The sequence below is a fragment of the Schistosoma mansoni genome (genome assembly GCF_000237925.1).
Source record: "Schistosoma mansoni, WGS project CABG00000000 data, chromosome 4 unplaced supercontig 0032, strain Puerto Rico, whole genome shotgun sequence".
NCBI classification, from domain to species: domain Eukaryota; kingdom Metazoa; phylum Platyhelminthes; class Trematoda; order Strigeidida; family Schistosomatidae; genus Schistosoma; species Schistosoma mansoni.
Genome location: NW_017386017.1, coordinates 1,914,565 through 1,931,066, shown reverse-complemented (window position 1 = coordinate 1,931,066; position 16,502 = coordinate 1,914,565). Strand labels below are relative to the sequence as shown.

The 16,502-nt window shown below is 34.4% G+C and overlaps 1 protein-coding gene across 1 annotated transcript in view; it reads right to left on the bottom strand.

The window, feature by feature from the left end:
• Smp_148760 (hypothetical protein) overlaps nt 1–16,502 on the bottom strand; it is a gene marked incomplete at both ends in the record, with an annotated part of 103,085 nt that overhangs the window by 22,879 nt on the left and 63,704 nt on the right. The window contains 3 exons of the mRNA XM_018791174.1: nt 6,096–6,206; nt 12,904–13,014; nt 15,851–16,445. Of these exons, the coding sequence (XP_018645687.1) occupies nt 6,096–6,206; nt 12,904–13,014; nt 15,851–16,445 (817 nt within the window). The remainder of the gene's footprint in view (nt 1–6,095; nt 6,207–12,903; nt 13,015–15,850; nt 16,446–16,502) is intronic.

Below are 16,502 nucleotides of genomic sequence, written 5' to 3'. Positions count from 1 at the left end.
TGAGATGCAGGTGTACATCCAGCTGACGATTCCCAAATAGGACGAAACGCGCATCCTGGATTCCACTGCTGGCCACTATCCATCTTTGCTTAACTAAATCACTGATATAATCATTAAAATTTATTAATGATAAAAATCTCACTTACTGTCATCAACCCCCCCCCCATTATTTTTTTTGTCATATTCTTTGTAAACAAGCACAAAGATATCCATCGATATACACATCCTTCACATAAACATAACATTTAGTGATCATACTACTTCAATAACAAAACAAAAATAAATTGATAGTATTATCGGGAAATAAAACTAGAACTGTAATAATAAAATCTTATCATAGACAGTGAGCGTTTTCTGTTCAATGTTCAATATTGTTGTTCAGTGATGAAAGGAGAAAAAAAACAGTGAAGGATAACAACGAGAGAAAATTAAAAAAAAACAACTCGAAAAAAGAGGGTAGAAACAAAAACAACAAACAAACGCCAGATTTGACTAAATAATCAAAATTAAAAATTGAAGTATTTTCGAACAAAAACGGATTGCTTATACAGTTCAATAAGATGAGGTTTCAATAATTAATATGTCAGCTAGTGTATATTTTCTGAAAAAGAATAGCCATATATTTGATAAACAGTTGAATAAAATGTTTACTAGAATGGATAGATCATAGATGAGCAACAGAATTCATGACGTGTGTTACACCTTATTTAGAATTTATTATTTGAATGTACTAACTAACTTGTACTAGCTAACTTGGAATCCGGAAGGAAAGCGGCAAAGAGGAAGGTCAAAGAACACATTACGTCGGGAAATAGAAGCAGATATGAAAAAGATGAATTTTAACTGGAAAAAACTGAAAAGGATTGCCCAGGACAGAGTTGGATGGAGAATGCTGGTGGGCGGCCTATGCTCCTCCATGAGGGGTAACAGGCGTAAGTAAGTAAGTACATGTCAAATCCTAGTGATGATGGTTCACACTAGGATTCGGACTCAGTCAGACACTTTTTTGGTTTGAGCTTCAAATCCTTATCCACTGAACTGGATAACTACTAACTTGCTCAACGAGTATGATGGTTACATCATGACTTATCTACGGGCGGCCTGCTTAAACATCAGGGTTACCTGTTCCTGTCATCTATATATTTCAACAAGTTATCTAATATTGTTTGTTTTAATACATCATTATGGCTATTAAGCACACAACCTATTCCGGTGCGTTTCTGAAAACTGTACAACCTTTCGCTGTAAAGGTTACAAAAGGCCTAATCAGAGATGTCGTGTTTGCTGGGAACATGCAGCAAAAAGAATATACATTATTCATATGTCGATTGACTGAACTGCTGACATCCAACTGGCGATCACTGAATGTTTATCATCAGGAGCAACGAAGAAATAAGAAACGTAAACATGTTGAAATACTTTATGCTGAGAATTCGATTTTGTACCAAATAATATAATATTGAATAAAGCTAGTAATAATAATAATAATAATGACTAGCAAGGGTTTTATTATATCCTGACGAGAACAATGAATAATAACTGTTGGGATCTATTTATGACCTAATTTTATACATATATTTTTATTGTATATTTGCTAAGTAACTAAACTATGTACATTCATATTCCTCTTATTACAAGCTTTATTTTGACCTACAGACTATTATTATATGATTTACCATTCTTAAGTTATGCCCAGTTTATTAATTGCAGTCTCCCACAATCACAGCCACTTTTGACTCGATCTTGTACAAATGTTATTTTCTATTTATGGTGTGATGTAATTTGTTTGGCTTGTATATAAACCCAGTATGTTTGAAATATACACTTCATATTGTGGAGGCTGAGATTGGTGTTCTGGACTCAACAAGCAGGGCTAGACAAGAGAAAGAACCGGTAAAGACTTTAGACTGCTTGTACAGGTTTATGCGTCATTGGGCACAAGGCTACAAGTTAAAACAGGTTTTAATTGTCACATCGGTGCAATTCATGACTGAATTTTGGTAAAACATTTTCTAACCCTTTGTATATATACTAACTGTTTATATGATAAAACTATGAAATTGAAGAGATAAGAATCATTTTTGATTGGTAATTTAAAAAGACGTTTAGTAAAATATTAGAAATATATATCTCAAGTATTAAGTAAAAACAATCAATGAAAATTCAAGCACTTGTTGTAAGACCTGAAGGTCTTTAGTTCGATTACCCATGGGGTCATACAAGTGGACAGCTGAAGAGTCCCACACAGAGGTAAAATAACTGTCCACTATTTCATGATTCTCAGTAATTATCTAGCTAAGACGAGTGTTTAATGTAAACTTTAAAATTAAATAGCTCTCTCAACATTTGCTCACTGAAAATTTCGAATATATACAGGTTTCTTAAAGGAAGTTTTATTGAAACTGAATAACTGATATAAATAAACAATTTACTGTCATGTATATATCTCTTTATCTAACCATACAATGTACAAAAACTAGTCTTTGATGAATCTCCCGTTTATTCTTCTTCTTCCTCCTCTTCTTCTTCTTTAAATCAGTGACAACAATGACAAAAACAAAACAGAAATATAATTTTCAAAAGTTTACAATGAACAGATCTCATTGACATTTGATGTTTAGGATGCATGAAACAATTTAAGGTATTTTCTACACAAACATACATACGCACACACACACACACACTTGAGGGGGGGCATAACGAAAAAAAAAAAGAAACAATATCAAAGACTAAAGATTTTTTTTTTCTTTATTCAAAAGAATTTTTGTTTAGTTCCATCTCCCCCAAAACCCCCACTTGCTGAATTTACGACAATATACATAAGAATAGACAAGTAGTATTCATTCATTTACAACTTTAGATGATGATCATTAAAATTAAGGCATATTTATTATTTATACTGTTATTAAATATAAAGAGACGATGATGATGATGATGATTGAGACTGACGTTCAGAGTTTATTTTGATATAACCAAAAAAGAATTCTATCCAAATTCAATTATATATATAACCCAAAATGATTAGTCTATCAGTGAGAAATACATTGAGGAAACAAACCAATTGATGTATCAGTGAGAAATACATTGAGGAAACAAACCAATTGATGTACACAGTGACTGATTGGAATCCAGAGGATTACAGGGTAATATAAACACTTTAACACAATCACAACGGTATTGTACCTATCTATGTGGTACGTTATGATTAAATGCAAAGTGTGTTTAATAGATGTAACAGATGAATATTACAGGTCAAGTTATTTTGATTATTTAATTAGGCTGAAGTTATCTATTTATTTAAGTACTTATGACAATCTTGGAAACGGATGATGATCGTACAATATCACGAATTGACTGAAATAATCTGAAGGTTCAGTGTCCATCGTGAGGTGCGGAGGTATTTGGATTTAATCCTTAGTTGAGTAATGCATAGGTATGGTGTCTAATACTACGATTAAACAGTTGTGTAGAGTATTCTGGTATTCAACGGTCGTCCAACTCGATTTGATTCATAATGTGAAACTTAAAAATTCGACAATCTACAAAACACCTTGTAATAACAATAATCCAACAGGCGATTCAACATACAAGACAGGAATGTACGAATGATTAATCCATAAGTCACTCTGAATAAAAACCATAGAGCTTTATAAACGAAAAAAATCCATTTTTTGAATTTATCAATACAAAGGTTTCAACGGAGTAAGTTATATTGGCCAGTATTCTAAGAATTTAGATTCCCATTACAGTCAAAATCGTGAATAGTTCGATCTCAGTCGATACAGTTCAAACGGATCACAAAACAAGCGATAACCGATGATTTTTTTAGTAACCTTTACTGTTAAAAGTTACACGCCATAATAGGTGGCCTAATCTCAAAACATCTCAAACAACAGAAGCAGTAAGTGTTCAAGTAAAAAAGAAACGCCCTGAGTTCTGAATTTCATAGAAAAGGGGTTTAACCTCTTCGATTACTTTGACCAGCTTCAGAACTAATAAGTGGACAATTTTACTCAATATAAAAGGCAATCTGATACGTCTAATATATATATATATATATATATATATATATATATATATATATATATATATATATATATATATATATATATATCATGCTTTTTATATTTGAAAGCGTGAGTCAATTGGAACTAGACCACCAGGGAAAACCTGGAAGCACTGGACGGCCATTTCGTCCTATTGTGGGACTCCTCAGTAGTGCGCATCCACGATCTCGTCTCGCGAGATTCGAACACAGGACCTACCAGTCTCGCTCCAGAGCACTTAACCGATAGACCATTGAGCCGGCATCCCATGGTGTTTATGTCTAACTTCAACCAATCCACGAAGATGAGCAACCATTCACCAATTTTTTTCAGTGAGTTCCTATCTCACAACAGACGTGGTTTGAACTCCACTGGTCACTGCTTCTCACTAGAACTCCTGGATTTACCTCTCAGTAGGAAAGTGTTTCCCATTATAAGAGAAAAATAATTTGCGTAAAGTCACTTGAAGTGTCTACTACTGACAATAGCTTTTGAAATATTTCAACATAGAATAGTCAATGGGATAGAAAAAAATATTGATAATATTTAGTTTAGTGGAAACATTCTACATTTTTAGTTGGTAGAAGTTAATCAATGTTAAGGCCGAGATAGCATATTTGTGCAGACTTTGTGGATTGCCTTGATATACCCAATTTGATGCAAGTTTTTTTTTAAAGAACAGACCGTTTTTGACCAGAGGATTGGACGGCAGAATACAAATCTCATCGTATTTAGGATTCATCAGCTAGATGTACTCACACCTTAAACCCTAACTAATAATGAATAATAAACATTATACTCATTGAATAAGTTGATGGCTATCTGGAATAGGTAGTTTAATGGATAAGGAGTTAGTGATCGAAATGAAAGGTGACTGACCGGATTGAAGTCCTAATGTGAACGTTAATACTGAAATATAGGTACATTCAATTGATGAGTTCTGAACAGAAAGTAAACGATATTCTAGTCTCCAATGTTCTAATCACAATATATCTAACTTTACGATATACGGTAATGAAATTAAACTATGATTAGTTACTGAGCGTAGACAAACAAGCACTTAGCCTACTGACTATTAAATATGTGATTTTCTTTTCTCTTATTAATTTCTATTCCGGACTCACTGAGTGTGACTACTTGCAGCTGTATTGAATAGAGTATTATCTAGTGTTAACCTAAACCTTTATTCTAGGTTATGAATCCTGGATCTGACTAGTCTCATCATCGTTGTAACATATTAGTGTATTTTAAACCATACATATATCCCTTTACCAAAGCCATTCGACTAAACTATGTTATTGAAAATTTAATCAAAACACGATTGACAACATCAATTGTTTGTTTAGTTCTTTCCCCATTGATTTAAATAAGAAAACCAAACCAAACCAAACCGGATATTTAAATCAATATTATTTGATTCCTATAACTAGAAACGAAATAATTTTCTATCAACTAAGAGACAATATGGAAACTATTGATGTTTATTTCATCAATATCATAAGTAATGATAACACTGATCATAACCACTTGAGTAAATAAATAAATATAATTAACTAATATAAAATGAACTGATTAGATTATAAATAGTATATATGTGAGGATGGTTCACAGGTGAAGTTGAGGAAGCTCAAAGAAGCCCAGAAGGAGCCGAACATATTCCATCCAATCAGCTTTTGGAAGAATATTCTAGAATCACTACATGTAGCTTCCCTATTGGACTATGCTAATAACCCCCTGTATGCGGATTGGATAACTATAATGATGATTTCGCTTCTACTAAAAACTATAAATACCTCACAGTTTTGTACCATAATTGACACTGTTTGGAATAACATCCATTCTACTTGTCTTCTGATCTGTGACTTGGGAGGGTTCTAGCGTTCGAGTGCTCAAGTATTACGCGACAGACTAAGGATCTAAGTTTGAGATATAACAATATATATATGTACTACTCTATTTAATTAAATATTCAACTGTAAATTATAGAAATGAACTATCAAAAAATTAAATAAATAAAAAAAAGCTGAAAGAAAATAAATTGCAACTTACCATTTTGCTATAATCTCCACTCATTCGAAATACATCAATAACTGTATCCAAACAGATATGTAATGATGGGATGGCTTGAGCACTTATAGGGATCAATGCACGAGGATATGTCTAAATGAAAATAACGAATTATTGTTATTATTATTATTGATGTAAAGAGAGAGAGGGAGTAATAGAGTAGTAGACAAAAAATTTTCAAACAGAAACCTACTACATAAGAACTTTCGTCTAAATTAGAGCGAATAGTTTTACAATATTTAGTCGCCGAGTTGATGTAATACATTGAAATATTTCCTTGAAAATGCTTGGACCAAATTACCAGGCGAAACGTTGGATTTACTTCAAATTCATTCGCGTGAGATTTTACAAATATATTATTCCTATTCAAGAAACCTACTACGTATGCATTATTGATGTGAAACAATAAAGACTATTTTGAAGTGTGAAAATTTTTTTTATATTTCAATGACATCCATTTATTTATTGAAACTGTAAAATAGTGTATATACAATACACATAAAACTGTGCAACCGCGATAATCACAAAGAAAACTGTTTTTTGTTTAAGCGCTTGTGAAGATAAGCAAACAGCAATTGATCATCGACATAACTAGGTTAAGAAAACTGAAGATAATAAAAGCTCATTATTGTTCGGTGCTTGGAGATAGGCGGCAGGAAACCCTGTTTGACAAAGATTTCCTTTAGCTGCCATTTATTAGGAAAAAAGTGTTTGGAATCCTAAAGAAACTGATACACTTTATGTGGGTTCCAAGTCCGTGAGTGTTAAAATTAGCACGAAACGTCTAACAGGTAGAGTTTATTTTACAGACTGGTTTGAACCATCTAACATTTTAGAATGGCGCACGAGATGTCTGATCACTATATTACAACTGGATTGATCAGCATTAAAGGATTAGACAGCAATAAAAGATTGGTCATTTCATTTAATGAATCAATCAATTGTTAAACAGATCAGTACACAAAATCCTTAATTGCATAGTATTTCTCAATAGGCTAATCAAATCAAAAATTATCTGTTGATTATTCAGGTGACACTACTATGAATAGAAAATTTCAAAGTATCCTACAAGATGGTAATTATTGCTGAAAATAGGTATTAGTAAACTGGTGATGATTATGTTGACAAAATGTCAACTTTAAATCTTATGGAAGTTAGGGGGCCAAACATGCTAAACAGTGAGAGCGGAATGATTCACTTCAGAAAATAAGAAGCAATCTATCAATACATGAACTGGGTTCGATTAAATATGAAGGGTGAGGGTTAAAAATACTATATATATATATATACGTTTTGTTGTAAATCAATATTTTCGCCGTGATATGATGCCCTAGAATTGTGATCTCATAGTCAACTCTTTATTAGTTAAACAATGAGTTATTTCCTTACTTAGAAAATCAGTTCATCAGACGTATATGTATCCGGTGCCCTTTGTACCAATATATATGTGATTAAATAAATAAATAAAGTTCATCAGACTAGTAGTATTTCTGATTATTTGGGGGCTTAAGTCGACCACAATACGGTCTCACAACTAGCCATCAATCGGCCACAACATATTATTGGGCTCATTTATTGAATAGCATTTCAATATTTGATTTTAACAATCGAAAATCTCGATATTGTCATTAAAATAATCAAAAAGTCTCCTCCATAGAATACACTTGGAATAGCTGAACATTCACCAAACTGCCTACAAAAATAATTAAGGTCAAATCACCTAATGTGAACAAATGACAAACAAAGGAGTCCTACAATAGGACGAAACGACTGTCCAGTATTTCCAGGTTTTTCATGGTGGTCTAGCTTCAATTGACTCATGATTTCAACTATGAAAAATATTCAGATTTATTGAAGCTGTATCCATACTAAAGTTCAACTTCCCTTCTCTGTATCTTCAATAACAATTTATACTTACACTAAACATACCCTGATAATATTGGTAGTATTATGCAGTGTGGTGTTATCCAGTGTGGTTTTTCCCTGTTGTGTTGTTTGTTTTATATTTAATTCTCCGATTTGCCTAGTTTGACCTTTAATTATTTTCATGTATGAGAATGTTTGAATAAATGATTGACAACTATTTTAAAACGGGATATTTATCCAAGATAATATTCTTTCGTATTAATTTAGTGTGATATATTCGTTCAGTATCCATTTGTATAAAGTCTATGTTAACTAATCCTAGAATGCCAGTAAAATCTGTTTATAAATTAGTATATATTGAATAATAAATGATCAGAAGGGGTTTTGTGGAGATTTCAGTATTTTCATAGTTGAAATAATGAGTCAATTGAAACTAGACCACCAGGGAAAACCTGGAATCACTGGACGGCCGTTTCGTCCTGTTGTGGGACTCCTCAGCAGTGAGCATCCACGATCCCGCCTCGCGAGATTCGAACCCAGGACCTCTCAGTCTCGCGCCAGAGCACTTAACCGACAATTGGTGAACGGTTGCTCAACTTCATGGATTGGTTGAAGTTAGACATTAACACCATGGGATGCCGGCTCAGTGATCTAGAGGTTAAGTGCTCTGGAGCGAGACTGGTAGGTCCTGTGTTCGAATCTCGCGAGGCGAGATCGTGGATGCGCACTGTTGAGGAGTTCCACAACAGGTCGAAATGGCCGTCCAGTGCTTCCAGGTTTTTCAGGGTGGTCTAGCTTCAATGGACTCATTATTTCAACTATGAGAATAATATATGGTTATCGTGTTGCGAGAAGGTGGGAAAAACGTATATTTGTCAAGAGTGTTAATCATCTTGCTTTGTGTTGCGTAAAACTTGATTTTCTATTCCAAGTATTAGTCACATAACACTATACTGTCCCTAAAAAGTAGTACAATTTCCATAGACAAGATAGAAGTCTATTTTTTTACCGTCACAGTTATAACACAGACAGTAGAATGAATAAATAAAATTATGGTTAGAACTAATATTGTACAAATTAGCATAAAATTATACATATGAGTGGTTGTATTAACAATAATATATAACGTTAAATTCACTTAGTATTGTTTTTTTTTAATTTTCCCATTGATGTTTGGGACTGCAACTGGTCAGTCTCTTATTGGCATATGTGCATACTGTGCGTATCGCCTCGATATAGCGATGGCGTTTGGAGCGAAAGGTACTGGGTTCGAGTCCCAGAGTGAACATCAACTCTGAGATGCAGGTACATCCAGCTGACGAGTCACAAATAGGACGAAACGCGCGTCAAACTGGATTCCACTGCTAACCACTATCCATCTTTGCTCATAATAAACAACGTTTTAAATTGTAAACCCAAATAGTTTACTAACCCAATAGTCCCCCTCTCTCCACCTATATACAGCCACTTTTCAATAAAACTTCAAAAAAGCCATATTTCATTGAATACGTGTGATATACAAAAATTGAAAACAAAGTAGACACTAATTTAGAGTTTATTTTATTTTTCTTTCATGTCAAAAAACCTATGACTTTCCCACTTCCTTCTGTTTTCTCTTTTTTTTATAGTTTACTTCAACTCCGGAAAATGTGAGAACAGTGAGTAAGTACATGTGTGTGCGTATGATATGATACCCTTCAAAAATAGTATTTTTCAGACCTTATTTCATATTAAAACAACACAGGATGTTTTTTTAGTTATGATATGCAATTAATTTTCTAGAAAAACAGTCCATTTTTAAGAAAAAGCTACATGATGAGAACAGATATTACTAGATTTAGTGTACAATTGAAATGTTGAAATGAATAGCCATATTCTTCTAGAATTAAGTTTCAGATGATCACCCTATTTCGAGGACATATATAGAGGAAATTCTAAAGTTTTACTAGAGGTTGTGTTAGTGGGGTTCTTTGTCCAATAAAACATGGGGTTAGGAAATATGAGCAATAGTATGCAGATAGAAGTACAGTTTCAGGAGACCAAGGATAATATACTGATGATGTGACCAGTGATGAAGGGTTAACGACAAGAAAATGAAATTGAAGATTCAGAAACGACAGTAGTGACTTAAATAGTCTACTACTGTCATTTCATGGAAGTAGAAATTCTAGTACAATATATCTTCAAAAATTTAAAAGCAACTAATGGTCTCACTGACTTCAGATTAAAACAGATAACCCCCCTTACATCAATCATAAACGAAGATGGGTGTATTACATTTAAGATCTAATGTGGTTGTTTTTTTTGTTACACACAATGAATAAATATATTATATACTTTAAACACTAATGAATACAATGATGAAGAAGGTCATCAGTTGCATTATTATAGTCAATAAAGACGCTGACAAAGTGCAGCCTTCTGATCACCTTAACCAACAATGCAGGTATGTTTGGGATGCAATTCACTCCCCCCAAATGTAAAGTGTTGCCTTATGATTGGCTTGCATCAGCGCCTGAACCGATAATAGGAAATGTAGGGGATGTTAGATCCCCAGAAATCACTTGGAAATTTGGATTTTTCATTTTCGTTTAAAAAGTGCTCATCTTTTTACTTTTAATTTGTGATTCCTATCCAGAAGGACCTTATATGTTATTGGTTCGTTCCCTCTTTTAGTAAGCTATTTTGTGACGTCTTTCAGGGGCATTTTTAGATTGTATACAAACGCATGAGTTGTGCGCTTGGCGTTCGTTATTCTGGGTTGCTTGTAGAATATATTTTAACGGCTGAATTTGGTCTTATCCCTCTAGTTAGCAGGGCTGTGGCACAGTGGAATAGGTTAGCTAATCATGTTGTTGTGTTGATGACTTTCGTTCCGTTATTCGGTCCTAGATGATATTTCAATCCCTCGAACGCAGAAGGAAGTGAAGTAGTTGGATGCATCTACTGCTACACTTGAGAGTCTCGTCAGTCCTGATGGTTTGATGTCTGATGAAATCTAGGCATGGAGTGAGAAGGCTCGGTTAGCTTTTATCCACTTACATCACTTGCAGAATAGGTGAAGTATCCCTCTTCCAACCAAAAAATGACTTTACTGCGCGGCAATTCGCTTCATCCTTTTCTGTTGTAAAGGTAGACCGGGATAAAGCTAGGGGCGGCCAAACCAAAGCATAACATCAGTCCATGAAGTCACTGACAATCGGACTTAGCCATGTTAATAGAGGTAAACTACCTGGTTGGGGTTCGTGTGATCATTGCAACCATTGGTTAAAGACTTTGAATGACATGGCTCAATATCGTTTGCAATGACGTATGTGCATCCATTCTTTATCTTCCCTTAAAGTCTGAGTTTTAGAATTCCCCATATTTTTTAAATTTCGCTAATTTATATTTCCTTGAATCGTATTTTCGATGCTTAATATTTTATATTACTGATTTTTTGGTCCGTAGTGTAGTCTGAGTTTCTCCAGAAATTTCTTCCGCATCTCCTTCATGTTATGAGATGACTACTAAATTAATCCATTCTCCCGTTTTATTGATACAAAGTGGTCACACAGACAGACATCATTAAAACAGAGCCTGACAGAAATGCACTGGCCCAAGCTACTGTAACGCATTCACACGAGATGAAAATAATGAAAGAAATCGAATTAACGTAGTAGCAACGATGAGGAGAAAGACTAAACAGCGAAAATATGGTTTGAGAAGACATAGTGGAAAGACATGTATGAGGGGATAATGGAATTTAAACCCGAGAGGAAGATAAAGAGTGAAAGTGTTTGTGACATTACGAATGATTTCTGTGGCATATCACCCGAAATGCACACAAAAATCTGTATCATGGTGTGTAAATAGAAGTGAATTACTATAGAGATATGTTGACATAATTGAGAGATGAAAGACAACAAAATATTAGGGACACATAACAATCAACAAATATTCACTATTTATTTGATGATATGGCTCACGATCCATCGCAATGATACGGTTACGTTCATTCTGTATTCTCTTAGATCCTGAATTTTTAAAGTTATCTTATGTTTCTCTGTTTAACAAACTCCCTATTAATTGTAGTATCAAATCATCCATGTCTAATCTTTTCTATTAAAACTGATACTGTTACTACATTTACCACTCCGACACTATTTGTCTTAATAATTTTATCTCGCTGTGGTGATATACTGTAGCAGCTTGAACCGATAAACATATTTCAGTCAGTCAGTCAGTTGTATGTAATGTGAAACCTGACACATGAATACGTAGATTCAAGCCCCCCACACTCCATTAGCACAGAGGTAGTAACAGTGTTAGTGATAGCAGAAAAGATTAGACATTGTAGATACTGACACATACGTGCCAGATTCTAACAATTGAATTTGTGATAAGGTTGTTTATCAACTAAGATATAGATGAAATCCGATAATAAACAATAGATATTCACCAAAATGACTTTGCATATTGAACAATAAATTTTCCTGTATGTAATTAACTCATTTAGACAAACAACTCAATCTCAGTTAGAATTATGATGTTGACTTCTTTGAGTGTATAGAAAAGGGATTAAAAATGTACATATAAATAAAGAATCAAATGTGTTTCAAGTGTAACAAGTTTATGTCAGTCAGTCAATCAGTCACAACATGGAACTTCGTACGTACGTAAATCAGTACGAGTTGCCATACCACAAGTTTATGAGTAGGTTTTCAATCAGTTTCCATAGCATATGATAAATTATCTATGAATATTACTTGCAACACAAATTAAATCATACAGTGTATAAGACAAATGTCAAAATAATTTCCACAAGGAAAATATTTATTTATACACATATGTACTCTCTCTCTCTCTCTCACACACACACACACACACGCACATAAATGTTTATGTATAAACAAGTCCTTAAAAAAACAACCAACCTACTCACTTGCCAAACAATAATCTCTGCGAGTACAGGTTGAGCAATGAATAATGAATGTATAAATGTACAAATTGTAATACGTATTTCACGAAGAATACTAATTTCTGATTCAAGTTTCTAAATAATAAAAGAAAGGAGAGTAAGAAAAAATAAACAAGTAAACATACTGGGAATCAGAATAACAAATAAACAATTATCAGTATTCAACTTATTTATTATTTATTTAAACACATAAACATTGGTATAAGGAGGCACCAAATATATGTGCGCCTCATAAATCATTTGATTTGTGTGAGGGCTAGGATACTGTGAGGGTGCCCAAACTGAAGCAGGTGGTTTTCTTAGGGGAAAACTCCTTGAACCTTTGACCTAAAGATTTAATACACAAGAGATTGAAGCATGTCAAATGTAAGCCTATATTTAGGCAGTTTGTAGTGCATTGTTAAGTTATCCTTGTTCCTTCCATTTGACATTCGGGAATATATCTAGTTTACCGCCACTCCCACAATACGAAGACTTTGTGATTCCAAAAATCAGTTTATTTACTGCTCTTCAGACATTCTTTGATATCTCAATGAATTGTAGATACTTGATGTCCGGATGCATTTGAAAACTTTTAGCAGACATCATATGATAGTTCTGTGGATTTTGACCCCTGACTGATAATGACCTCTAGATCATTAGTTTACTGAAAATGGCGTAGATCAGCATTGCTGACTGTGTAAGTATCTGTGCCTTGGTAGTCAATGTCCATCACAATGCACTTGAGAGAACCCAATGCCGATCGCCAAATTCTGGACCACTTTGCAGATTTCTGCATGCGTTCGTGAAGCTCCGAACAATATTTTGTCTTGTGTGAAGAGTTATGCGGCTGGTCCATTCGTCAGTTCCTCGAAGTATTCTACCCATCCTTTCCTTTGTTCTCGAATCTCCGTGATTGTCTTTCCTTCTTTGTCCTTAACCGGTCTCTCTGGTTTACTATATCTCCCTGCTAGTTTCTTCGTTGTATCATATAGTTGTTTCATATTCCCTTCTCTTGTAGCTTTTTCCACCGTCGGTGCTAATTCTTCTACGTATTTCTGCTTGTCGACTTTAATCCTCTTCTTGACTTGCTTGTTTGCTTCTGTGTACTCAGCTTGTGCCTTGACTATCTATGCTCGTGTTTGACTGTTGTTAATTGCTGACCTCTTGTTCTTCTTTTCTTGAATCTTGTCCACGGTTTCCATAGAGATCCATTCCTCATGATGATGCTTCTTGTGACCCAGAACGTCCTGGCACGTTGAAGTTAATGCTTCTTTGGTCCCTTCCCAGTTGTCCCCCATCGTATTTTCTTGTTCTTTCAGTAGATCCTGTAGAGCTTGGAACTTTGTGTTGAGAGTTATCTTGAATTCGTTGAGTTTGTTAGTATCTCAGAGGAAGGCCGTATTGAACCTTTGTAATGCTGATTTCCCAGTTGTCCAGTGTTTGTTTAGTTTCGATTTCATTTTGGCCACAACTAGATGGTAATCTGAAGCTATGTCAGCTCCTCTCCTGGTTCTCATTTATTCCATTGTCCTTCGGAATATTTTGTTGATACAAAGATGATCTATCTCGTTCTCTGTGGTGTGGTCCGGTGAGATCTATGAAGCTTTGTATGGAAATATTGTGCTGCCTATAAGTAATTTGTTGAATGCACATAGATTTTCAAATCTCTCCCCGTTTTCATTTCTCTCTCCTAGTTCATGTCGTCCAATTATATGTTCATATCCTGTGTTGTCCACTCCAACTTTAGCGTTTAGATCTCCCATCAGGATTGTGAGGTCCTTCCTTGAGCAAGTACTATGAATGATTTCAGCCTCGAGTAGTAGTGGTCTTTATCGTCGTTGTCGCTATCATTGATGGGTGCGTAACACTAGATAACATTCATTCTGATCCCCTCCTTCTTTGTTTTGAATAATGCTTTGATAATTCTGGATCCGTGAGATTCCCATCCTATAAGTGCATTTCGTGCTTCTCTGGACAGCATTAGAGCAACTCCCTGAGTGTGTGGAGCATTTTCCTGTTCGTGACCGGAGTACAGTAGCATCTCTCCCGTACCTAGCCTTTGTTGTCCAGCTTGCGTCCAATGGGGTTTCGCTGATTCCGAGTACTGCCAATTTGTATCTCCTTATTTCCATTGCTGTTTGACTGGTCTTTCCGATCTCCCACATTGTCAGGATGTTCCATGCGCCCATAAAAATTGTTGCTCTGGTTATTAGAAGGGGCATCGGCCTCGTGACTTCCGAAGAATCTCGGCTTTCATCCTGAGACATCATAATTCTTCCTTCAACTCCTAGGGCAGAGTTTAAATGGTTTGAATTGTTTTTTTATGGTTATTGTTTTTTTTAGCGGGTTAGTTTTCTACGAGATGGGGTCGCTAACCCAATGCCCAATCCTCCTCCTTTATCTGGGCTTGCAACCGGTAGTAACTCTAGAAGAGCTACAGACGGAGTTACGTTAGTATCATATGAAATATTATACCGATCTGTGCCTAATGTATTTTTCTTTATTAGCATGTAAACATGTTCATTAGTAAAAGAAAAAACCATATTATACAGTCAACAATATCAATGTACTGGGGCGTTATTGTATATATACACATATACATCAAATTGAGAGAGATGTCCACAGAAACTCAATATCATCACCGAAACTTACAATGAACAAAAATAATAAAGCGAAACAAATGTTTCAATGCGAAATTTCTCAAGATATAAAATGGATCATTTGTAATTAGAACTTTCCATTAAATCTTATTATTGCCCCAAGTTATTTGATCAAATCAGTCCACAAGAAGAGTTCAACTACATTTATAAGTACCAACTGTTAGTAGTTATCAACGTATATATCAAAACTGTCCATTGTTATCACATAAAAACAAACAAACAAATTGGAATGATATGACATAAGAAGTAACCCATTGAAAATTGATTACCTTTTCATCTTCTGTTGGTAAACAATATTCTAGTAATAATTGAATAATAGTTGAATCTTGTGTTAATAACATATTTGTACATAAACGTTCACATTCTTCATTATTAATTGAAGGAGAAATATTTGTATTAGATTCACTGAATATTTGTACAGAAGATAATGTATTAGAAATAGAAACAGTTGTATTTACTGATGTAGATGTAGGAGAGGTAGTTATTGATGATGTTGTTAGGGAAACAGTAGATATGCTATTAACCTGTTGTTGTTGTTGTTGGCCAGAATCAGTAGTAATTAACTTGGAAGAACCAATAAGTTTCGGATAGTTTATGGTTAAACTAGATGTATCTTGATTTAATAAATCAGTATTAGTACTAGGAATAGAAGAACTAGATAATGGTGCTCCACTATTTGTTGAAGAAAGCATCATCATTGTTGCTGGCATAGAAGTTGTTGATTGGGTATTATATACAGTTGAATTTGTGGTTTTTCCACGTACAGATTGGACTCTGTCAACAAGTCTATGGGCCCAATATGATCTGGATGCTAATAAACTTGATTCCAATATACGTAGAAATAAACGAAGAAGTGACGGACATCTTGAGAACAGAAAATTTAAAGAAAAAGACATACAAACGAAACGATTAAACAGATCA